Source organism: Eurosta solidaginis, chromosome 4 (genome assembly GCF_040869045.1).
Source record: "Eurosta solidaginis isolate ZX-2024a chromosome 4, ASM4086904v1, whole genome shotgun sequence".
NCBI classification, from domain to species: Eukaryota; Metazoa; Arthropoda; class Insecta; order Diptera; family Tephritidae; genus Eurosta; species Eurosta solidaginis.
Genome location: NC_090322.1, coordinates 26,280,898 through 26,306,711, shown reverse-complemented (window position 1 = coordinate 26,306,711; position 25,814 = coordinate 26,280,898). Strand labels below are relative to the sequence as shown.

The window sequence follows — 25,814 nt, the reverse complement described above, 5'->3', positions numbered from 1 at the left end:
TCCAATTTGTTTTAAGCCAAAAATACCACTAATAAATAAAAACACTACGCAAAATAAAAAATAAAGTACGTACGCAAAACACACTTAAATTTAAATTAAACAAGTAAGGAAGGCTAAGTTCGGGTGTAACCGAACATTACATACTCAGTTGAGAGCTGTGGAGACAAAGTAAGGGAAAATCACCATATTGTAAAAAGAACCTAGGGTAACCCTGGAATGTGTTTGTATGACATGTGTATCAAATGGAAGGTATTAAAGAGTATTTTAAGAGGAAGTGGGCCATAGTTCCATAGATGGACGCCATTTAGGGATATCGCCATAAAGATGGACCAGGGGCCTTAGTTCTATAGGTGGATGCCTTTTCGAGATATCGCCATAAAGGTGGGCCAGGGGTGACTCTCGAATTTTTTTGTACGATATGGGTATCAAATGAAAGGTGTTAATGAGTATTTGAAAAAAAGTGGGCCTTAGTTCTATATATGGACGCCTTTTCGAGATATCGCCATAAACGTGTACCAGGGGTGACTCTAGAATGTGTTTGTACGATATGGGTATCCAATTAAAGGTATTAATGAGGGTTTTAAAAGGGAGTGGCCCTTAGTTGTATATGTGAAGGCGTTTTCGAGATATCGACCAAAATGTGGACCAGGGTGATCCAGAACATCATCTGTCGGGTACCGATAATTTATTTATATATGTAATACCACGAACAGTATTCCTTCCAAGATTCCATGGGCTTTTGATTTCGCCCTGCAAAACTTTTTCATTTTCTTCTACTTAATATGGTAGGTGTCACACCCATTTTACCAAGTTTTTTTCTAAAGTTATATTTAGCGTCAATAGACCAACACAATTACCATGTTTCATCCCTTATTTCGTATTTGGTATATAATTATGGCATTTTTTTCATTTTTCGTAATTTTCGATATCGAAAAAGTGGGCGTGGTCATAGTCGGATTTTGGCCATTTTTTACACCAATACAAAGTGAGTTCAGATAAGTACGTGAACTGAGTTTAGTAAAGATATATCGATTTTTGCTCAAGTTATCGTGTTAACGGCCGAGCGGAAGGACAGACGGTCGACTGTGTATAAAAACTGGGCGTGGCTTCAACCGATTTCGCCCTTTTTCACAGAAAACAATTATCGTCCTAGAATCTAAGCCTCTACCAAATTTCCCAAGGATTGGTAAATTTTTGTTCGACTTATGGCATTAAAAGTATCCTAGACAAATTAAATGAAAAAGGGCGGAGCCAAGCCCATTTTGAAATTTTCTTTTATTTTTGTATTTTGTTGCAACACATCATTACTGGAGTTGAATGTTGACATAATTTACTTATATACTGTAAAGATATTAACTTTTCTTTTAAAATTTTAATATTAAAAAAAATTTTTTCTTTTTTAAAGTGGGCGTGGTCGTTCTCCGATTTGGCTAATTTTTATTAAGCAGACATATAGTAATAAGAGTAACGTTTCTGCCAAATTTCATCATGATCTCTTCAACGACTGCCAATTCACAGCTTGCAAAACTTCTAAATCCCCTTCTTTTAAAAGTGGGCGGTGCCACGCCCATTGTCCAAAATTTTACTAGTTTTCTATTCTGCGTCATAAGTTGAACTCACCTACCAAGTTTCATCGCTTAATCCGTATTTGGTAATGAATTATCGCACTTTTTCGATTTTTCGAAATTTTCGATATCGAAAAAGTGGGCGTGGTTATTGTCCGATATCGTTCATTTTAAATAGCGATCTGAGATGAGTGCCCAGGAACCTACATACCAAATTTCATCAAAAGATACCTCAAAATTTACTCAAGTTATCGTGTTAACGGACAGACGGACGGACGGACGGACATGGCTCAATCGAATTTTTTTTCGATACTGATGATTTTTTGATATATGGAAGTCTATATCTATCTCGATTCCTTTATACCTGTACAACCAACCGTTATCCAATCAAAGTTAATATACTCTGTGAGCTCTGCTCAACTGAGTATAAAAAACAATAGCCAATTTTGTCTCGCATAGAAAATTAAAAAATAAGAAAAAAGTTTAAAGTTAAAAAACGATTTAAGTTAGGTGGGGTTAAGAGAGCGTGCGTTGGAGTTTCCCACACTTCCCCTCGGAGACATTTTTGTCCATTGCGAGTGCCCTCAGTGAGTGCCGTGTGGCGGCACACTCGTCCAAACCAGCTTATTACAGTGGTCGTCTAGGAACCACAAACTTTATCTGATGAGCTTCAGTAAAAGTGAAAGATCCAACTTCACAACCTCTGCCAGACTATAAAAACCGTGCGCCCAGAAATCTGAGTCGTTTTATTTGCAGTTCTGGACATCGGCAGAAAAAGTGATAAATCGACTTCTCTTCTTTCTCATTCTTACAGTGCCTGCAGAGGGAGCGTGTTGATATGCGCCAATGTCGGAGCATATGTTCAATAGTGCAATAGCCAATGATAACACCCGTAATTATTCTCACTGCAGTTTTGTTTAGCTTGAGAAGGAAGTTAGTTAATTTCCTGATCAAAAGTGACCATAAGGACCTAAAGATCTCGCAATCATTCCGGTTGGGGGTTTTCGCTTGCTCTAATCTCAAATGCCTCCATTTTCCTCAAGAAATACCGCTTCGCTTATGTTCATTTCGGAGTATTTTCTTCAATACGACTGTGCCCCGGGACCCAGCAAAGGGAGACATTAAGGTGCCTTGTGAAGGCCAGCGAGGCTAGATATCGTCGCGTGCCCGTATTCAGTTGATTTCCACATGTCGAATTATCTTAGTCGTCAGGCCCTTTCGCGGCCAATCCCTGCACAAACACTTGTAAGGGCATCAGGTGAAAAATTACGTTTAACCCTTCCTGAGGCGCGCCTTTGCACCTTTCCTACTCAATGCGGATTGCTCCTTTTGTCTAGCGCCTTCCACCAGACAAGAGCTCCATACGTTAGTATCGATCGAATGATTTGTGTTGTACATACCATGGATGATATGCAGTGACAGTCCCCAACTCCTCCCGAAAGCCTTTCTGTAGGTGTAGTCTGCTGCTTTCTTAGATCTTACTTTAAAGGTTTCTTTTCTAGCTTAATTTGGAGTCGAATATCTGGCCAACATATTTGACTTCAGTCGAGAAATTTACGTGTTGTGCCGTTTTAAGAAATAAATAAATGTGAGGCGCGATAACCTCCGAAGAGATTTTAGAACGAGCTGCTTGCCAAACACTGCCGACGGGCGACCCCGCTTAGAAAAATGTTCTTCTAATTGAAAAAAACTTGTTTCAAAAATGTTGATGTTGCTTTGCCCGGGTCGTGAACACACATCACGGCGTCTCGTTTTAGCTTGGTAAATTTCTTGTAAACAGGACAAGTTTCGATTTTGATAGGTTCACCTCTAACCCGTTTTGCCCTGCTCATCGCGAAATGCTGCAAAGTACTCTATCCATGAGCTCGCTTATCATTGGCAGGAATTTACCTGTGGTCATAATCACTAAATCGTCGGCGCATGCGAGTACCCAGGTTACTTCTGCCCCAAAGATTTCTAGAATATCATCAACTACCAGTATCCAAAGAAGCACATCGATAGCTTCCGTTCTGAGATGTGCCACTGGTAGACACTTTACAAACTCAGTCAACTTCTAAGGTTGCGTTGAGGGCTCTACACCTGAGCATAGGACCGATCCATACAACTACAGATTCTTGGGTTTTATGTCGTATAAGTGCCCTGCATATGGCGTTCGTTTGAAAGTCGTTGAAGGCACCCTCAATGACGAGGAAGACCGCCAAGGTGTAAAGTCACAAAACAATTAAAAAAAACTTAAAATCTTTGTTTCATTAAAACTTTGGGTTTACTAAAAAAATAATTTAAAAAAAATAAAAATATAATATTAAAAAATATATAATGATATTATATATGTCGACATTAAAACATAAAAAAAACACAAAATGTATTGAAAGATTGAAAAAAAGAAGTACGCATTTCCACTTTTCAGGAATGTGAATTTGTGTTCTATTCTTTCAAATTGAAATGAACATATTGAGAATGAAAAAAAGGATGAAATCAATAAAAAAAATTATACAATCAATAACAAAAAAATTTTAAATAAAAAAGTTACAAAAACCATAGAGGGTTTATTAAATAAAAAAAAAAACAGAAAAAAATGTATAAAAAAATGTCAAAAAAAATTATATATGTATTATTTTTCCAGATAAAGAGATTTGATTTTGACAAAAATTATAAAATATTTTAAACAAATTTTGAATTTACAAGCAGATGAATTTGCCTAAGATGAAGGGTATATTAAAAAATTCCAATTTATTTCGCAATTTGCGGTATATAAAAATAAAAATTGTATTAGAGAATAATAAAATAAAATAAATAATAAAATTTTCGATTTTGATATTCATGTCGAGGATCGAACAAACAAAGGGCAAGGAGCTGTGTAACAAAAATTTCTGCAAATGTCAGCGATGATGTCAAAAGAGAGTTTCAAAAATGTAAAATGATTTTTTTTTTTTAATTTTTTGTACATACATTCATATGTGAAATCATATTATGATATTTTTACAGAATTGAACTTTTGTAAAGCTCTGTTATTTAGCAATGAGTTACGATGTTCACATGAATTGCTGGTGAAAACTTCGTTTTGAGTGAGGAGTAAAGGTTGTCAACATAAATAGTACATTCAACAACAACATTCAACATTCACAATCGAACATAAAAATGGGATTTTTTCAGCAGTTTTGCCTACGAAAACGGAATTACGAAGAGATTGCAGATACTTAATAGTTCCTGATACCGATATTTCAATTAAAACAGTTATTGATTGATCACTCTTGACATATCTATTGAATACTGCTGGTTTGGATTTCCCACAGAGAACGACCGTTTGGCAAGCAAAATAAAGGGAAAGGTCAGTGAACTAGAGCGACCCGTTATGGAAAAGTTATCGATTTTCTCGATAACAATTCGATTTTTTATAAAACATCGATATTTTCGATAACAGATCGATATTTCTTCTATAACATTTTTATAACAAATCGATATTTTTTCAATTACTGTTATCGCTAACAGTTGTTATCGTTAATAACCCGATCACTCGTCGATAACAAACAATATGGCGATAATATTAACAGCCCGATCATTTTTCGTATTCATCTGAGTTTTTTCCCAAACCCTGCTAAATGATTCTAAAATTATACCAAAATAATCCCGAAATAGCCGCTAACTTAACCGCATAATTATTATTTGGAAATGGCTCCTCCATGAAATCAATAAATATAATGATCTCGAAATAGTGATGAGATAATCGTGATAATAATCCCGAAATGTTCCCTAATATATTCCCAAATTGATCTCGGAATGGTACCTAAAACAACCACGACGTGATCTTAAATTAGGACCGAAATAATACCAACATTACAAATAGTCTCGAAATGTTCCCAAAATTATCCCCGAACAGCCCGGAAGTGATCTTAAATTGGTCCTAGAAATAGTATCTGCATGAACGCAAAAATATACGATCGGGACGTGGTGTGGCTTTTCTGGTTTAAATTTTGAGGAATAACTATTGCTTGCAGACCATTGTAATATTCTAATGTTAAGTTGATGTTACGTTAACTCTAAAAGACGAAGATTTACCATTCCTGAAACCTTTTTCGGTCGCAAAATAACATTTTTAAAAAACCTTAGGCAATAAATCACATTAAACGATCAAAGTGATAGTGAGAAAACATTTTTTGTTTTTGGATATCGGTTGTCACTGTTAGTATAGAAAATTGAGTTCAATAAGGGCTTCAATGTAGAAAACTTGACTAATTGTTTCATTAATCCTCTGTGTAAATTAACATTAGCTCAATTGTTATTTTTCGTTCGCGGGTTTTCCTCAATTTCGAACGTTTCTTGGTTTATATTTCTTCTGCGCATTCGAAAAAAAATATTTCTGTATGTTTTTATGCAATTAAATTGCGATATGAAATAAATATTGGAGTACGTAAAGGTACTTAATCCTATATATGCACCTTTTAGTTATTAAGAAAAAAGATAAAAAATGCTACTAAAAAAATTCGTTTTTTAAAATAAGAAGAAAATATGGGTTATAAGACAAAACATGCATTTTATTCTAAAACAAGTTTAAAATTAAATTAAACATGCAAATAACATGAAAATACATTTGGGGTATTCATTTAAACAGCTAAATAGTAGTTGCGCATATGCTCTGTAGCCTAAAAGGTTTATAGGTTTACGTAGTGAGATAAATTTTGCAACTCTACATGAATACCATCGACGGCAAATGGCACACATTTGAGCCATAAAAATATAGTTAAAATTTATTAAATTTGAAAAACAAAAAATGCATACGCATGCAAATAAAAAATGCAGTCAAACTGTAGTTGCAACTAAATCAATATTTTCAACATTGCACAAAATTTAATAATATAAACTAAGAAATAAATTTAAGGAAAAGAAATATTTTCAGCTTTTGTTTTAATTCTAAAATTTGAGCGTTTGATTTCGTGCTTTTTAAAAAATTATTCATTAATTTAAATTTTTTGGAATTTTTGCCGTTTTCCTATGTTTAATTCTGTTTCCATTATAAAAAAAAAAATATATATATATATATTGGGGTATTCCATCCCATTTCGACCAATTTTGAACCCGACCCCTTTAGAATTGGCTGAAAGTTTTTCTTCTTTTTCTAGCTTACGAAAGACGTTTTTCAGAATTTTTTCAAATTTTTTCATCCAACTCAAAAAAAGTTATGAATTTAAAACACCGCAATGTAAACACCGTTTTTGTTTTCAAAATGTATAACTTTTTCAAAAATTGACCGTTTGGGATCCTTTTATTTTTAAAAATTTGTTTTTAAATGTACTTTTCGGAAAAATACAAAAAAAAAATTTAAAGTTTTTTTTTTAATTTTTCAGCTTTTCGAGATTTTTCGAATTTCGCCAAACTTACATGTTTACTGTGTCAGTCATTAATCCTGGTTATTTTAATCGTAGATTACCATAATATATAAATAAAAGAATGCTTAAAAATCATTTTCTTACATTTTTTTCTTATATAAATAAAATTGATAAAAAAATTTTATTTTTGGAAATTTTTTTTTTCAATTAAATAAAAAAAAAATCGGCCCACTCCGGGATTTGTGGGGATGATTGCAGAATTGATTGAAGTTTTTTATGAGAAAAAAAAATGGCGAAATTCGAAAAATCTCGAAAAACTGAAAAATTTAAAAAAAAAAATTTTTTAATTTTTTTGTATTTTTTCCGAAAAGTACATTTAAAAACAATTTAAAAAAAAAAAAAGATCCCAAACGGTCAATTTTTGAAAAAGTTATAGCATTTTGAAAACAAAAACGGTGTTTTTTTAAATTCATAACTTTTTTTGAGTTGAAAAAACTTGAAAAAATTCTGAAAAACGTCTTTCGTAAGCTAGAAAAGGAAGAAAAACTTTCAGCCAATTCTAAAGGGGTCGGGTTCAAAATTGTAACAAAATATTCAAAAACGCAAATCAAATTTAATACATGAGCGAAAAAACTTAGGCTCGTATAAAATAAACAAGAAGAAAACTATTGCAAAAAAAGAAGAAACTTAAAAACAGAGTATAAAGTTAAGCAACAAAAAAAAGAAAAAATATTACATCATAGGAAAAGTGCAAAGCAAAGCGAATCCATACAAGGTGTTGGCAAAGCGAATTCAACCAATTCGTCGTGTGCAAGAATGTCAAGTCAAAAGAAATGTTTCATTGATTTCGATTAAATGACATCTTGTTGTACAAGTCGTTGTATGGAAAATAATCAAGAAGAAGCAAACAGCTGTTGGGATAACAACATCTAGTACTGAATTCGCCTTGGTGCAAAGTTGGTATGTTTTAAGTTCCAATCTCGAATTAGCAATTTTTTTTTTGCAATTGAAGATTGAATAGACGCGTATTAAGACGCAGTCAAGGCGAATTGAGTACCAGGTGCTGTTATTCCATCAGCTGATTGCTTCTACTTGATAATTTCCAAGCAACGCCTGGACACAACAAGTTGTCAGTTAATCGAAACCAATACAAATTTTCTTTTGATTTGATGTTCTTCTGCACCGCGAATTGGGTTGAACTCGCTTTGCCCTCATCTTGTATGGATTGGCAGCAATAGTGATAAACAACTTTTGGATATATTTCGCTGTCAACAAATTAAATTTTTTTAACTTGGTAGTTATAGTGTAATGTTCGAATGTTTTCGAAGTCGTTAAAAAAACTTGCTTTCGCTTGAAAATCAAATGCAGAATATTACACTGCAGTTATGCAGTTAGAGATGGCCAAGAGGCGCTTATTGTATGAATTTGTTTGTCAACGCACTTTATTTTTCCATTATGTGTTCAAAATTAAAAAATCCAGTTTTTTCGAAGTGATTAAAAAAATTTGTTTGGCCTGAAAATTCAATATTTAGTAGTTAAAAGCAGTGAAACGTAGCAAAAAATATGCCTTTGCTTCAGTCCATATCAAAATTTTTAAGGAAGTTTTTCAACATTTTTCGAAAACTGTGTGCAATGATAACTTTCCCTTTTATGTTTTGCAAATACACAATAAAACGTTTATATGCACGTAAGAAGTTAGTAAAACAATCAATGCGAAAGTTCGAAAAAAAATTTATTAGTTCGAAATTAGTTTAAGTTAACTAAATTAATTTTATAAAAAAAAATTTAAAGTTTGGTAGTGTAGGAAAATCAACACAATCACTCTTTGTTTCTTGTTTGTTTTTGTTGTTTGTATACTATTTATAATACTAGTAAAGTAACAACAGTAAGTACTATTATTAATATTATAATTATGCATAATGTTGTTATTGTTAATATTATTGTTGCTGCTGTTTAATAAACAGCAATATTTCGTTACCAGTGCAATGTCATTGATGCGACTCATTCTCCTAGATTTGGTGGATAGGCTGCGCTTAAGTCCATCGATATTTTGTTCGAATAACTTTTCGAGTTTCGAAACATTCGATTGATTGGGTGATGTATTTGAGTTTTGGTATTTTTTTTTCAAATGTTAATTTTTTTGAAATAAATTTTGAGGTTGCACAATTTTAGTAAAATTTTGTAACGTAATTTTTTTCGAATAAAGTGTCGCATATTTTTGTTTACACAAAATTTAGTACAAATGGCCCAATGTGATTTAGAAATTTTGTTCATAGTTTTATTTATTTTTTTTTTTTATATATATCGAGTATTGGGTGGAGAGCGAATGAAAGAAAAAAGAGAAAATCATAGTTAGAAATTATAAGAAAAAAAAGAAAATGCAAAATTTTCAAAAACTAATAAGATTAATTTTGAAAATGTAAAAAAAAAACCCATTAGCTGTGGAGATACAATTTTGTTTATAAAGATTCAAATGTCCTAAAGAATACGTGCTAATAGAGTAAATGGAATGGTTTTTTATTACTAATGTATTATGCTTATAGTAATCAAAAACATTGTTTAAACTGAGATTGGCAAAAAAAATCTTTGATAATAGCTGTGTTTTTTTTCACACGCGTATACGTTTACGTTTGCGCGTGAAAAAACCCCTATCTTCGCTTAGATAATGCTTAGGAGACCCATCTAGCGGCAGTGGTTAAATAACTACAGCTACAGCACAGGGTGTACCGAAAAGCGGAGACACAACCTTCTGATGGCCACAGAGTATAACATATAGCTGAATCAGTTGCGATGAATTGTGGACACACATAGAATACACTGAATTAGTGTAGAGGGTGAAACAAAGACACATATTTCAGTTACATCTGAGTATAATGCGTACTGAAATTTAGTAGGACAAATTTTATGCGCAGCAATTTCAGAGGTGTATTTAAAGTTTGTCGCTTAGCAGTCCATATAAAGTTTCAGCGTAAACGTATATAGAAGTAAAAAAAACACAGCTAATATAAAAAAATAATAATTTTAAAAAGCGTTAAACAAAATCGGCTAAAATAATAATAACAATGCGCGCTTAGCATACTGGTGTAGGTAGGTAAAGAGAGCAAAAGAGAGAGGGTGTAAAAACGAAGGATATATAAAAAATCACAAATACTGAAAAGTTAATTTTCTCTGCTTTATATCTTAAGCCAAATGTGAAAAAATGGTGGGAGTGAGCAACAAAATTGTGTGCGTTTTTTCTTAATTGAAAAAAATATATATATTTAAATAAAAAAATATACTTAAAATAAAAAAATTGTATTTAATTATACATTTTTATATACGTTTTCTATCTCTTAATAAGTTTTGCTGACTTACCATCTGATTGAAGAACGGATGCTTTAATACTTCCTTGACTGTGATTCGTTTCGCAGGATCGACGACTAGACATTTGCGTATCAGATCCTTTGGATCCTCTGTAAGCGTTATGAAATACGTTACGATTTAACAATCAAACTCGATTTTTATAAATTTGGCTTACCTGATATATCAACCCATTCAGGTGAGGTAAAACTATATTTACCCTCCATTATATTACGCAGCATCACCATTTGTTTACGATGCCAAAACGGTGGACAACCAACCAATAATGTGAACATAATAACGCCACATGCCCAACTAAACGAGAGAGTTATAGAAAGGGAGCGTATGAAGTGTACGATTATACATTTTTTTCTGAAATTATTTTGATGTTCGATTAATTGATTACACGCACATGCCTAGTCTTAACCCCTCCCAGCATTAAGGTCATGGAACATGCTTTCCGCAAGATCATGGAATCCGCGTCGGGTCGTTTTATTTCCACTGGATGAACATCCCAGAAACCCGACTAAAATTTCCAACATTAGCCCCAAAATTAGCGAGAGAGCGTGACCTAGTCAGATAGCAAGACCCTGACGACCCCTAAATCACGGAGTATGCAGCCGCAATTGTACTTAAACTTCAGGGCCGTAACAAAATCCCTCGAGTCCATTGTCAGCAGCAGTTGGGGCAAAGATAAAGAAACGCTCATAGCGCCTTCAATATGGTCGCCGAGCCTAAAAGCAACACAGGTAGAAACTGTAGGCCTGTCAAAACATCGATCGCAGAACTGCCACGAGAATTATCCTCATAAAGGAGATAAATGAAAAACTGAGCAAACAGTTTCTGTTTAATATCCAGCAACCTGGGCATCCCAAAAAACATCTGATTGAAGAGGCCCCGTCTCCCAGGAACTTAAGGAGTCGTTTTCGTAAGCAGCATGACAAAATTCGGCACTCAAGAAGTCAGCCGTATGAAGAAAAAAATCACAAAAAGGCCCTCAGAGACATCCAAAAATAGTCGTCAAATTACTATGCCAACAGGGCCTAAACTCGCAGTTGAGGAAAGCGGAGGTCTCCCAAGGTAGAACGCGTTTCACTATAGCTCAATTTCGATCTGGATACTGTAATAAATTTAACTCTTACTATAACGTGTCCCCACATGGCACCAACCATCTTTTCAATTGCAATGTGGAACTAACGCCTCAAACACCCATGGCTTTTTGGTTCAACGTTGTTGAAAAAGCAAGTTTTCTCGGACTCCCTTTAGAGAATATTGATGATAGTTTGTGAATGATCGCACCTATTGAATGGGGCGAAGCACTGCTACAACAACAAAGAGTAATTCTCAATCATATTCTCGGGCTTCCGTTTTAGTCATAGTTTCATTCCCAGTGTCTTCTGTTTTTTTTTTTTTTTTGTTACTCTGATTCTTAGTTTCAGTCTGTCACAGTTTCAATTACCGCTAAGCTTCCGTTGCAATATCTCTCTATCTATTTAAGTCTATTTTCCAGTTCCATTCTAAGCATAAGGTTCAGATTTAGTCTCTGTGTCAGATTCAGGCCTAGACTAATTCCCAGTTTTTGCTTTGGTTTCAATTGAAAATTCGGATTCTGGTTAATGTTGTCTTAGCCTGAGTGTCAGTCCCAAACTGGGCAATACACTTTGTCAGTTTTCACTAGCCTCTATTGGCTTTTATCTCGGTTGCAAACTCATCTGCAGTTTCACATCTTTAGTTTCAGTCTTTGTCTGTCCCAAGCGTATGTGAAGTTTTTGCCTTAATTTATTTTTTTGAGATATTCCTTACTTTTTCATCTTCACATGAGTCGACATGCGTCGTTCTCCTTTTAATTTTCCGTACGAACTGGCAAAGGCATCTGTAGGGTAGAAAAACCCTCGGAGTGTTTGCCGAATCATTATCGAGGGGCGACTCCGCTTGAAAAACGTTTTCTTATTGAATGCACTTGTTTATAAAATGTTGATGATGCATTCCCCGGGACTTGAACCTAGGATCTTCGGTGTGGTTGGCGGAGCACACCATGGCGGCCGCCAGCCATTCATTGAGGTCTTTATTGACCTGCCAGTTCAACCTAGGAAGTGGCTATTCGTCCGTTAAATTGTTATACAAAAAAAATTTCCTGAAGAATAGAGAGAGCGTTCTTCTTATTTCCCCTCCTAAGTCTCCGTCTTAGTAACAGTTAACAATTTAAACTTCTTCGGTTTTTTTTTAACTTACACAAATACTGTACTTACATATCGACTTCTTTGGAGTAACCAGGCGAGCCTTCAAACATATTGCATTTTAGTGTTTCCGGCGCCAAATAGCCAGGTGTACCACAAAGATCTGAAATAGGAAAAAAAAGCAATTGAAAAATAAAAAATAAAAATAAAATAATGCACTTCATTCTGCACTTACCCATTAACTTTTCATCGCCTTTCAGTTGCCGCGCAAAACCAAAATCTGTTATTTTAACATTACGATTTTCATCGAGCAGAATATTTTCTGGTTTCAAATCTCGATGCACAATATTTTTTAAATGGATGTATTCAACACCTTCAAATATTTGGCGCATTATCGTGCGTGTCTTCTTTTCGGACAACGTTACTACCGAGGTGAGGTAATCGAAAAGTTCACCTTTCGGACACAATTCGAATACTAAAAAAACGAATGCATCAGATTCGAAGACATCCTGTAATTCAACTGAAATTATTTAAAATGCGTATTATTATCAGGTTTTAAGATAAGAATGTTGATTGACGATAATCACTTATATATGGATGCCCCATAACTTGTCTGAGTATTGATATTTCTTGTCTTGTGGCTTCAAGCATATGATATGTACTTGTGTCGCCGACTTCTGTAGCTGCACCAAGATCAATGATCTTTGCGGCGAATTCTTTGCCTGTTTCCTTTTCAATGCAACGGCGAACTGTAGAACTAATGCCCCTGTGTAAAGAAATGGAAAATAGAGAGGGAGAGGATTAGTTTCTGTTAAACTGTTTTATTGGAGAAATATTTTAAGGTGGCAACTACATGACAAAATTGTCAGAGTTTTTAATCACAAGCAGTTTCAAAAGAGAATCTAAATCTTTTAGAAGAACCACGAAATAGTCCCCAAATGATCCCAAAATAGCTACATAATTCTCCCAAAATAACACAGAAATAGTCCCTAACCGACAACGAGCGATTATTCAATAATCGGCGAAGTACCATTTTTCGATTCGAAATCTGAAAATCGAACATTTTAGAACGTTCGAATATACGATTAATCGAATATCACGAGCTCTAACCTTACACCAAAAATATATACATACGACAGGCATGGTACAAAAGAGTACACGGCACGCAATTTAAAATTGTCGAAATTGGCGATTGTGGTAAAGCTGCTAAAAAATATGCCCGCGAAACGGCTGTAATACGCTTTTCCGGAAATTCTAGCAAAGTTGCTATTTCCGAAAAATTTCTTTAGGAACTGCAATATGTATAGTTCCTTTTAGCGATAACATTTCAATAAATAACCGATAACTTTTCGATATCAAGTCGATAATTTTTTGCGCAAATCGATTACTTTTTTGAGAAGAAATCAACGACTTTTCGATAACTTTTCAATAACAAATCGATAAATTTGCTATAACAAGTCGATAAATTGTTTAAAACATAACAACTTTTCGATAAAAAATCGATAGCTTTTTGACAGCATTGTGATAGGTAGATGAAATGGCTGCGACCCTGGTCGCCCAAGTAGCTATTTAAAGCCGTTTTGATGCCATGTAACATGTAATGATAACCTTTCGACAAAAAATCGATAAATAATAAATCGATAATTTTTCGATGATAAAATGTCGATAGTCGATAGAAAATCGATAACACCTCGATACCAATTGATGTCTATACCTCGTCGATAACGCACCTATAAGAAACCTTTCCTCACCTTTAATTTATCTCTTTTTCCTTTCCTTGCCTTCCCTTGATTTGTTTTCTGATTTCGCTCTACGACGTACATTACTCCCACTTAACGTTGTATAGTGTAGTGGCAACACTTACGCTTAAATTCTGTATTACACCATAGAGCAAATCAATACCCCACACTACACCTGCTTTTACATTCTACATATATTCTCCAAATAGCTCACCACTTACAAATACTACAATTACGCTTACACTTACACTTTATACCTAACCCTTATTTTCAAGATTCCCCAATACCGTGAGCTAAGGTTTTTACACATCAATAAAAAAATCGATTTTTTTTTGTTTTCTATAAAGTTGAAACAATTTTTTTTATACCATAGTGCAGACCAGAGTCGTACCCGTTTCAGTACCTTATTTTTCGACCTTCATCCAAACGCACATGAATTTTCAACACGAAAGCAAATTAGTCATAATTTCGGCTTCAAGTATGAACGCAGTATAAATAACAGATATACCCTGAAGACAATCATTGCATTGATTGATTATATGTACGCTTTGAAAACGCTTATAGCTCAGTAATCGCAATGAATAAATATTTTTACATCACACGCTCACAAACTTACATTCATACATTTATTTACAAACACATACACGCCAAATCTCAGACAATTTACTTTGTAGGATTTTTATAAAATGAGGACAGATTTATTAGTTATTATATTTTACAAAAGCGTAACACAACATGGTCACAAGAACGGCTCAATATGACTGTCAATTTGCCAAATAGCCGGAACGTAGAAAGTCCATAAAGTTCAAATAATTAATTAAAGACGTACTACATATTTATAAGATAAGTTTGTAATTATTTCAAAACAATCAGCAAGAAGAGAACAGGGACCCAAACGAGATTGCCATGCCGATGCTTAAACCTCTCTGAAGTTGGCAAGACAACTTTTACGTGGAAAAAATTACCATTGGGAAAATTTCCGTGAATTTGCCGTAATTTATCCGTGAAACAAAAAAATTTGCCGTGGCCATATTGTAGAAAATACAGGGTGGCACGCCAACTTCACGTGCCACCCTCAGAAAACCACCTTAGAGGCCAGCCAGGAAAAAATTTCTTGCACACGAATTTGCCGTTAATTTGCCGTAGATAAGTGGCATATTTTGTAAATCCGAAAATGAAAATTCAAATTTTTTTTATGGTGCACCGCCAACTTCACGTGAAGTTAGCGTGCCACGCTCAGAAAACCACCTTAGAGGCCAGCCAGGAAAATAATTCTTGCACACGAATTTTCCGTAAATTTGCCGTAGATAAGTGGCTTATTTTATAAATTCGAAAAAAAATATTTTAAATTTTTTTATGGTGCACCGCCAACTTCACGTGAAGTTAGCGTGCCACCCTCAGAAAACCACCTTAGAGGCCAGCTAGGAAAATATTTCTTGCACACGAATTTGCCGTAAATTTGCCGTAGATAAGTGGCATATTTTATAAATTCGAAAAAAGAAATTTCAAATTTTTTTATGGTGCACCGCCAACTTCACGTGAAGTTAGCGTGCCACCCTCAGAAAACCACCTTAGAGGCCAGCTAAGAAAAAAATTTCTTGCACACGAATTTGCCGTAAATTTGCCGTAGATAAGTGGCATATTTTATAACTTCGAAAATGAAAATTCAATTTTTTTTTTTATGGTGCACCGCCAACTTCACGTGAAGTTAGCGTGCCACCCTCAGAAAACCACCTCAGAGGCCAGCCAGGAAAATAATTCTTGCACACGAATTTGCCGTAAATTTGCCGTAGATAAGTGGCTTATTTTATAAATTCGAAAAAAAAAATTTCTTTTATGGTGCACCGCCAACTTCACGTGAAGTTAGCGTGCCACCCTCAGAAAACCACCTTAGAGGCTAGCTAAGAAAAAAATTTCTTGCACACGAATTTGCCGTAAATTTGCCGTAGATAAGTGGCTTATTTTATAAATTCGAAAAAAAAATTTCTTTTATGGTGCACCGCCAACTTCACGTGAAGTTAGCGTGCCACCCTCAGAAAACCACCTTAGAGGCCAGCTAGGAAAATAATTCTTGCGCACGAATTTGCCGTAAATTTGCCGCAGATAAGTGGCATATTTTATAAATTCGAAAAAAAAAATTTCAAATGTTTTATGGTGCACCGCCAACTTCACGTGAAGTTAACGTGCCACCCTCAGAAAACCACCTTGAGGCCAGCTAGGAAAATAATTCTTGCACACGAATTTGCCGTAAATTTGCCGTAGATAAGTGGCATATTTTATAAATTCGAAAAAAAAAAATTCAAATATTTTTTTATGGTGCACCGCCAACTTTGCGTGAAGTTAGCGTGCCACCCTCAGAAAACCAGCTTAGAGGCCAGCTAGGAAAATAATTCTTGCACACGAATTTGCCGTAAATTTGCCGCAGATAAGTGGCATATTTTATAAATTCAAAAACAAAAATTTCAAATTTTTTTATGGTGCACCGCCAACTTCACGTGATGTTAGCGTGCCACCCTCAGAAAACCACCTTAGAGGCCAGCTAGGAAAATAATTCTTGCACACGTGAAGTTAGCGGTGCACTATAAAAAATTTTGAAAATTTTTTTTTCGAATTTGTAAAATATGCCACTTATCTACGGCAAATCTACGGCAAATTCGTGTGCAAGAATTATTTTCCTAGCTGGCCTCTAAGGTGGTTTTCTGAGGGTGGCACACTAACTTCACGTCAAGTTGGCGGTGCGCCATAAAAAAAATTTGAAATTTTTTTTTTTCGAATTTATAAAATATGCCACTTATCTACGGCAAATTTACGGCAAATTCGTGTGCAAGAATTATTTTCCTAGCTGGCCTCTAAGGTGGTTTTCTGAGGGTGGCACACTAACTTCACGTGAAGTTGGCGGTGCAGCATAAAAAAAATTTGAAATTTTTTTTTTCGAATTTATGAAATATGCCACTTATCTACGGCAAATTTACGGCAAATTCGTGTGCAAGAATTATTTTCCTAGCTGGCCTCTAAGGTGGTTTTCTGAGGGTGGCACGCTAACTTCACGTGAAGTTGGCGGTGCACCATAAAAAAAATTTGAAATTTTTTTTTTCGAATTTATAAAATATGCCACTTATCTGCGGCAAATTCGTGTGCAAGAATTATTTTCCTAGCTCGCCTCTAAGGTGGTTTTCTGAGGGCGGCACGCTAGCTTCACGTGAAAGTGGCGGTGCACCATAAAAAAAATTTGAAATTTTTTTTTTCGAATTTATAAAATATGCCACTTATCTACGGCAAATTTACGGCAAATCCGTGTGCAAGAATTATTTTCCTAGCTGGCCTCTAAGGTGGTTTTCTGAGGGTGGCACGCTAACTTCACGTGAAGTTGGCGGTGCACCATAAACAAAATTTGAAATTTTTTTTTTCGAATTTATAAAATATGCCACTTATCTACGGCAAATTTACGGCAAATTCGTGTGCAAGAATTATTTTCCTAGCTGGCCTCTAAGGTGGTTTTCTGAGGGTGGCACACTAACTTCACGTCAAGTTGGCGGTGCGCCATAAAAAAAATTTGAAATTTTTTTTTTTCGAATTTATAAAATATGCCACTTATCTACGGCAAATTTACGGCAAATTTGTGTGCAAGAATTATTTTCCTAGCTGGCCTCTAAGGTGGTTTTCTGAGGGTTGCACGCTAACTTCACGTGAAGTTGGCGGTGCACCATAAAAAAAATTTGAAATTTTTTTTTTCGAATTTATAAAATATGCCACTTATCTACGGCAAATTTACGGCAAATTCGTGTGCAAGAATTATTTTCCTAGCTGGCCTCTAAGGTGGTTTTCTGAGGGTGGCACGCTAACTTCACGTGAAGTTGGCGGTGCACCATAAAAAATTTGAAATTTTTTTTTTCGAATTTATAAAATATGCCACTTATCTGCGGCAAATTTACGGAAAATTCGTGCGCAAGAATTATTTTCCTAGCTGGCCTCTAAGGTGGTTTTCTGAGGGTGGCACGCTAACTTCACGTGAAGTTGGCGGTGCACCATAAAAGAATTTTTTTTTTCGAATTTATAAAATAAGCCACTTATCTACGGCAAATTTACGGCAAATTCGTGTGCAAGAAATTTTTTTCTTAGCTGGCCTCTAAGGTGGTTTTCTGAGGGCGGCACGCTAACTTCACGTGAAAGTGGCGGTGCACCATAAAAAAAATTTGAAATTTTTTTTTTTCGAATTTATAAAATATGCCACTTATCTACGGCAAATTTACGGCAAATCCGTGTGCAAGAATTATTTTCCTAGCTGGCCTCTAAGGTGGTTTTCTTAGGGTGGCACGCTAACTTCACGTGAAGTTGGCGGTGCACCATAAACAAAATTTGAAATTTTTTTTTTCGAATTTATAAAATATGCCACTTATCTACGGCAAATTTACGGCAAATTCGTGTGCAAGAATTATTTTCCTAGCTGGCCTCTAAGGTGGTTTTCTGAGGGTGGCACACTAACTTCACGTCAAGTTGGCGGTGCGCCATAAAAAAAATTTGAAATTTTTTTTTTTCGAATTTATAAAATATGCCACTTATCTACGGCAAATTTACGGCAAATTCGTGTGCAAGAATTATTTTCCTAGCTGGCCTCTAAGGTGGTTTTCTGAGGGTGGCACGCTAACTTCACGTGAAGTTGGCGGTGCACCATAAAAAAAATTTGAAATTTTTTTTTTTGAATTTATAAAATATGCCACTTATCTACGGAAAATTTACGGCAAATTCGTGTGCAAGAATTATTTTCCTAGCTGGCCTCTAAGGTGGTTTTCTGAGGGTGGCACGCTAACTTCACGTGAAGTTGGCGGTGCACCATAAAAAAAATTTGAAATTTTTTTTTTCGAATTTATAAAATATGCCACTTATCTACGGCAAATTCGTGTGCAAGAATTATTTTCCTAACTCGCCTCTAAGGTGGTTTTCTGAGGGTGGCACGCTAACTTCACGTGAAAGTGGCGGTGCACCATAAAAAAATTTGAATTTTTTTTTTCGAATTTATAAAATATGCCACTTATCTACGGCAAATTTACGGCAAATTCGTGTGCAAGAATTATTTTCCTAGCTGGCCTCTAAGGTGGTTTTCTGAGGGTGGCACGCTAACTTCACGTAAAGTTGGCGGTGCACCATAAAAAAAATTTGAAATTTTTTTTTCGAATTTATAAAATATGCCACTTATCTACGGCGAATTTTCGGCAAATCCGTGTGCAAGAATTATTTTCCTAGCTGGCCTCTAAGGTGGTTTTCTGCGGGTGGCACGCTAACTTCACGTGAAGTTGGCGGTGCACCATAAAAAAAATTTGAAAATTTTGTTTTTCGAATTTATAAAATATGCCACTTATCTACGGCAAATTTACGGCAAATTCGTGTGCAAGAATTATTTTCTAGCTGGCCTCTAAGGTTGTTTTCTGAGGGTGGCACGCTAACTTCACGTGAAGTTGGCGGTGCACCATAAAAAATATTTGAAATTTTTTTTTTTCGAATTTATAAAATATGCCACTTATCTACGACAATTTTACGGCAAATTCGTGTGCAAGATTATTTTCCTAGCTGGCCTCTAAGGTGGTTTTCTGAGGGTGGCACGCTAACTTCACGTGAAGTTGGCGGTGCACCATAAACAAATATGAAATTTTTTTTTCGAATTTATAAAATATGCTACTTATCTACGGCAAATTTACGGCAAATTCGTGTGCAAGAATTATTTTCCTAGCTGGGCTCTAAGGTGGTTTTCTGAGGGTGGCACGCTAACTTCACGTGAAGTTGGCGGTGCACCATAAAAAAAAGTAAATTTTTTTTTTCGAATTTATAAAATATGCCACTTATCTACGGCAAATTCGTGTGCAAGAATTATTTTCCTAGCTGGCCTCTAAGGTGGTTTTCTGAGGGTGGCACGCTAACTTCACGTGAAGTTGGCGGTGCACCATAAAAAAAATTAAAAAAATTTTTTTTTCGAATTTATAAACTATGCCACTTATCTACGACAATTTTACGGCAAATTCGTGTGCAAGATTATTTTCCTAGCTGGCCTCGAAGGTGGTTTTCTGAGGGTGGCACGCTAACTTCACGTGAAGTTGGCGGTGCACCATAAACAAATTTGAAATTTTTTTTTTCGAATTTATAAAATATGCTACTTATCTACGGCAAATTTACGGCAAATTCGTGTGCAAGAATTATTTTCCTAGCTGGGCTCTAAGGTGGTTTTCTGAGGGTGGCACGCTAACTTCACGTGAAGTTGGCGGTGCACCGTAAAAAAAAGTAAATTTTTTTTTTCGAAATTATATAATATGCCACTTATCTACGGCAAATTTACGGCAAATTCGTGTGCAAGAATTATTTTCCTAGCTGGTCTCTAAGGTGGTTTTCTGAGGGTGGCACGCTAACTTCACGCGAAGTTGGCGTGCCACCCTGTATTTTCTAAAATATGGCCACGGCAAATTTTTTTGTTTTACGGATAAATTACGGCAAATTCAAGGCAATTTTCCCAATAGGTAATTTTTTTCCACGTAAAAGTTGTCTTGCCAACTTCAGAGAGGTGATGCTTAAAAACCTTGACTATGAGGGATTAAAATTCCTGGCGCTCATCTTCAACATATACCTGTTTACTTTCGTCATCCCTGAAAAATCGAAAAAGGCGAGGGTGGTACCGCTACTAAAGTCGGGAAACTGGCTAACGTAGGAGACTCATATCGTCCGACATATTTGCCAGTAGCAAAGACACTTGAAGCTGTCCTGCTCGCTCATTTCACCGCGAACCTGCGACTTGCCAATCATCAGCATGTTTTCTACCTGAGCCAAGAACCCCACCATAGAACAGTACTCGTAGCGCTAGACTGATCAAAATTCTTTGACACAGTCAATCACAGCACGTAAATGGAAGACTTGGAATTGTCAACAGTTTCTCCCAGTCTCCAAAGGTAGACTGAAAATTAGATGTGTGGTTGTTGTTGTTGTTGCTGTAGCGATAAGGTTGCTCCCCGAAGGCTTTGGGGAGTGTTATCGATGTGATGGTCCTTTGCCGGATACAGATCCGGTACGCTCCGGTAACACAGCACCATTAAGGTGCTAGCCCGACCACCTCGGGAACGATTTATGTGGCCACATTAAACCTTCAGGCCATCCCTCCCTCTCCACCCTCAAGTTCCATGAGGAGCTTGGGGTCGCCAGAGCCTCGTATGTTAGTGAAACAGGATTCGCCGCAGATAGGTGAGGTTGACAATGGGTTTGGAGAAGCTATACATTGCGCTGGCAACCTGAAGGGTTGCGCTACACAGCCCCTTGAATCTTGTATTTTAGTTGCCTCCTCGACAGGCATACCTACTGCGGGTATATTTTGACCCCCTAAACCGCTGACGTGCAGATGTGTGGTCGGCAACGAACATCAAAACACAGTTACGAACATCAAAACACAGAAGAGTTAAACAAGGACTGCGTATTGTGGTGTCCTATCCTCACTTTTGTATAACTTTTGCAAATCGAAGCTTCCTTCCCCACCAGAAGTAGTTACCACTGTGTCCTACGTCGATGACTGCATGACAATGGCAACAGATCCTGACACATTCATTGATGCGCTATAAAATTAACGACTATCTCCTTGGTCTTTCCAGTTTTTTTACATCGCGTAATTTGGCACTATCATGAGCCAAATCCTTGACGACCTTATTTACAAAGTGGACGCGGCCAATGCCTAAAATATTAGACATCTGACATTACGCTACCGACTGTCCTACGCCCAAAAATAATGGGTGGGACGTTCGAACAGAACCCATATTTGGCGAGCATGCAGCCGCATTTGTATCAAAAGTTCAAAGCCGTAACAAAATCCTTGGGGCAAAGGCCAATAAACGCTCATAACCACTTATAAAGCGATTGGCAAGCCGCTAGTATCTTACGCGTCTCCAAGATGGTCGCCGAACATAAAAGATACACACTGGAAGAAACTGCAGGCCTGTCGAAACACCGCGCTCATAACTGCCACGGGATGTCTTCTTATTTATAGATGATTATATATCTACACAGTGAGGCGAGAATATTCCCCATAAAGTAGAGAAATGAAGTCACAAAGGACATCTCATTGGAGCGGCCCGTCTCCTAGGAACTTAAGGAGTCGTCTCCATAAGCACTATGAAGAAATTAGAAGAAGTAAGCCGTATAAAGAACAGAGGCACAAAAGGGCACTCAAAGACATCCAAAAAATCGTCAAAGTACTATGCCAACAAATGCCTAGGCAACCTTATTTTCAAAGACGAACGCCCTAAACTTGCAGTTAAAGAAAGCAACATTCCCAGGGAAACGCGCGTCACTCTAGCTTATCTTCGATCCGGATACTATAATAGGTTAAATGTTTGCCTATTCAGAATCAACCCCGATATACGCAATATATGGCCTGGAAGAAAATTTTCGCCATATGAGAACAACCATCCTTTCAGTTGCAATGTGGAACCAAGGCCTCAAGGGCATGCCGTTTTCGTCCAACCCTGTTGAAATAGCAAGTTTTCTCGGAGAAGGAATAGAGGATATTGATGAAAATTTGTGAGTGATCGCACCTATTGGATCGGGCACTGCTATCAGCGCTTTTACCACTGCTATGTGTAGTTTTTCTTGGTTCAAAGGATAGTCCGCTAGCACTCTCGAGATATTCTACTGACTTCTCTTGAATTGTATGACTTCCTTGCAAAAAACAGTTTAGCGGTGTCAGAAGAATGACGCCATTGCGTTAACGATTCTATCTGAAGCCTGCCATGGACTAACGCACGAAAATTTTCGTCACTACACAACACCATGTTTATGGTATTTTCAGTCATATTTTCATAAACAAGTTGTTATTATGTTGTTGTTGTTTAAAACAACTTTAGCATTATTTTTATCAATCTGAGCTCATCTCGGAATGATACTTTTTCTTTCACTACTGTGGTGACATATCAGCATACATTAATGGAAATCAGCAAATTGAAACAATCAAAATAACATACACATTCAAAATATGTATATGGATTAAAAATGGCTGTTTAATAACACCCGAAAAATTTATAAATATTCTGTAAATTTTACATGGAAAATTGCATTGCGATGTTTTGCTATTGAGACTTTCGTTATCTAGTGAACTTTGGCTTATTTACCACAGTTTCCAATACGTGATCGAATTGGTGCCAGGAAAAGGAAAAGAATGAGAAACAAATAAATTTGAAAATGTAAAGGACAAATAAGGAGGGCTTAAAAGAAGGAAAATAACACGAAGTAGAAGGCAATGAAGAAGGAGAAGAGAAGTGAAAATGGGATGTACAAGGTGAAGGGGAAGGTGAAGAAAAACGGAGAACGAAATGAATAGCATATGAAGAAGAAAACGGAATATAAATTAATTAAAGTGAAAAATAAAAAAAAATTTGGAAAGAAAACCTAAAAATAATATCACAACTAAAAATCAAAGAAATAAAAAGTAAAGAGGTCAGGAGAGCGAACGATAAATAAAGCAAACAAGTTCTTAAGATGAACCGCCAACAACAAAAGCTTAACTTTGGTACAAACTAACATACAAAGTATGACAGTTCAAATAAAAAATCTATTCAAAGAAGGATGGTAGGGGCTTTGACTGAACGTGGTTATCAACAGTTCAATTATCGCAGGAGTGCGGGTTCGAACCCACTCGCGGGAGAAAAGGCTTTGAAGAGATATACAAGATATAATCGAAACTGCTGTCGCCTTGTCCGTCTTGATGTCACGTCAATCAAATTTTTCGCAAATTATTAGATAAATTGAAAATAATTAAATTTTAAGAATTCCGTTAATTTTATGTAGTGTCGCAGTGGTTTTACAAACAAGGATATTGAAATCGGCCGGTAAGGCATGTATTTCATATTTGGTATAGAGGTTACATATATGAGGAAATGGAAAAGGGAGAGGGAGCTGTTACGGAAGTGGGACTAGAAGTGGAAATGGGAATGCGAAGTAGTAATGGGTGGGTGAGTATAAATGGAAGTGGGTGTTGAAATGGGCGTGGGAATGAGAGTGATAGTGGGAGGAGTTGGCCTGGGATGAGTTTGGGTGTTGGAGGGGCACAAATGGAATAAGGGATGGACAAGACTAATAAGAAATATTCAAGACAGGGTAGAATTAAATGGGATAGATAGAGAAGGGGAAGCAAACCAATTTTCGGGCAGAACAAAGTTAGCCGGGTACTCTAGTTTTTTATAAATATCTCTTTAGTTTTTTATAAATATCTCAAGTTTTAGGAACTCATATGACTTTGGAAAGCTTTGATTTCGACTTTGGTCGAATATCGGTTCGGCTTCGTTGAGTTCAGTCTTAATAGAAATGCAAGCATTCGATCATATAAATGCTAGGCATCAACATTTAATTACAAATTATAATTACAACTACATATATACACAATAAAACTATGAACTATGGCAAAAAGAAATAAGTTCAATAATTTCGTGTTTTAATTAACATAAATTAAGCCTGGAGCCAGACCTAAAAAGGCGTGTTGCATTATATGACTTAAGCACGTTGAGGCAGTCCCTTGTTAGAATAAATTATGACCCATTTTAATTAATTAGATTTTTTTATTTTTAGAATAAAAATGAACGATTCTATTTATGTATATTGCGCTTTAGCATTAATTTAATGCTTATTTATATAATTTACGATCATTCAACTTTTTGTCAGTCGGACAATAGCCTGAGTATACTGCATATTGTTACGGAGATGAGGTCACCGTACCCGAAGTCGGAAAATTGTTTTTAGATTTTTCTTGCTGCAGTATTAATCGCAAATTTAGTAATAGCGATCGCAATTTAGTTGTTGTTGTTGTTGTTGTATTTAGTAATAGCGATTTGTTCTAATTAATCGAAAGCTTCGGAGCTTTTAACACATAAAATGTATCAATGGTTTATTTTAATTCCGATCGATTCAAGGAAATTTGATCCTCAATCATTTAATAGAGACATCTGAGGAGATAGAAATCACAGCTTGATGTGGGTGTAGCGATAATGACACTCTCGGAAGATTGTGGGGCGTGCTATCGATCTTTGTCGAATATAGATCCGCCACGTTCCGGTAACAAGCACCATTAAAGTATAAGCCCGGCCATCTCGGAAAGGATTTAGTATGACCACATAGAACATTTTAAGCCACCCCGTCTCTCGCCCCCTATTCCATGAGAAGCTTGGGGTCGCCAGAGCCTCGGCTGCTAAAGAAACAAAATTCGGTTCTGGATTTCGTTGGAACGTAGCTTTACACTCTCTTTATCTGCCTCATTCCTAAGCTGCCAGTTTTTACTTCGAGGCAACAACTTATGTGAAGCAAGCATTCAAAACATCTTATCCATGCATGGAGAGTAGACAAACCAAAACCAAGATTATCTCGGCTAGGCGTAAAGTCCCGTAACTCATTATTCATATCTTTTGGAGTGGCACCACAAATATAACACTTTTGTGCGGAAGAAGTTTCAGTCAAAGCATTACAAACTTTCCCGTCAATCATTGTTAGAAACATATTGTGATTTACGGAAACTTCGTATTCTTCGAGCATGTTCTTTGTTGGCAACAACGAATTTATCTCCTCTAAAACTTTGTTCGTTTCAAAAACAATAAAATCTTTTTTTTCTTTAGAAAAAATAAATTTAATTGGACGACAATACATGGTAGAAGAATGTCGAGG

General features: G+C 36.0%; 1 protein-coding gene across 25 annotated transcripts in view; it reads right to left on the bottom strand.

The window, feature by feature from the left end:
- Positions 1-25,814, bottom strand: part of PhKgamma (phosphorylase kinase gamma) — a 119,258-nt gene that overhangs the window by 21,580 nt on the left and 71,864 nt on the right. For 23 of the 25 annotated variants that reach the window (XR_010952369.1, XM_067780891.1, XM_067780893.1 and 20 more), the window contains 6 exons: positions 12,993-13,171; positions 12,641-12,925; positions 12,478-12,568; positions 10,407-10,543; positions 10,244-10,341; positions 8,868-8,951 (listed from right to left, as the gene is read on the bottom strand). Coding sequence is in view for 24 of the 25 variants with exons in the window: in XM_067780871.1 (XP_067636972.1) it covers positions 8,868-8,951; positions 10,244-10,341; positions 10,407-10,543; positions 12,478-12,568; positions 12,641-12,925; positions 12,993-13,171 (874 nt within the window). In the remaining variant the exon portion in view is untranslated. The remainder of the gene's footprint in view (positions 1-8,867; positions 8,952-10,243; positions 10,342-10,406; positions 10,544-12,477; positions 12,569-12,640; positions 12,926-12,992; positions 13,172-25,814) is intronic. The other 2 variants (XM_067780890.1, XM_067780897.1) reach the window with 1 other exon arrangement.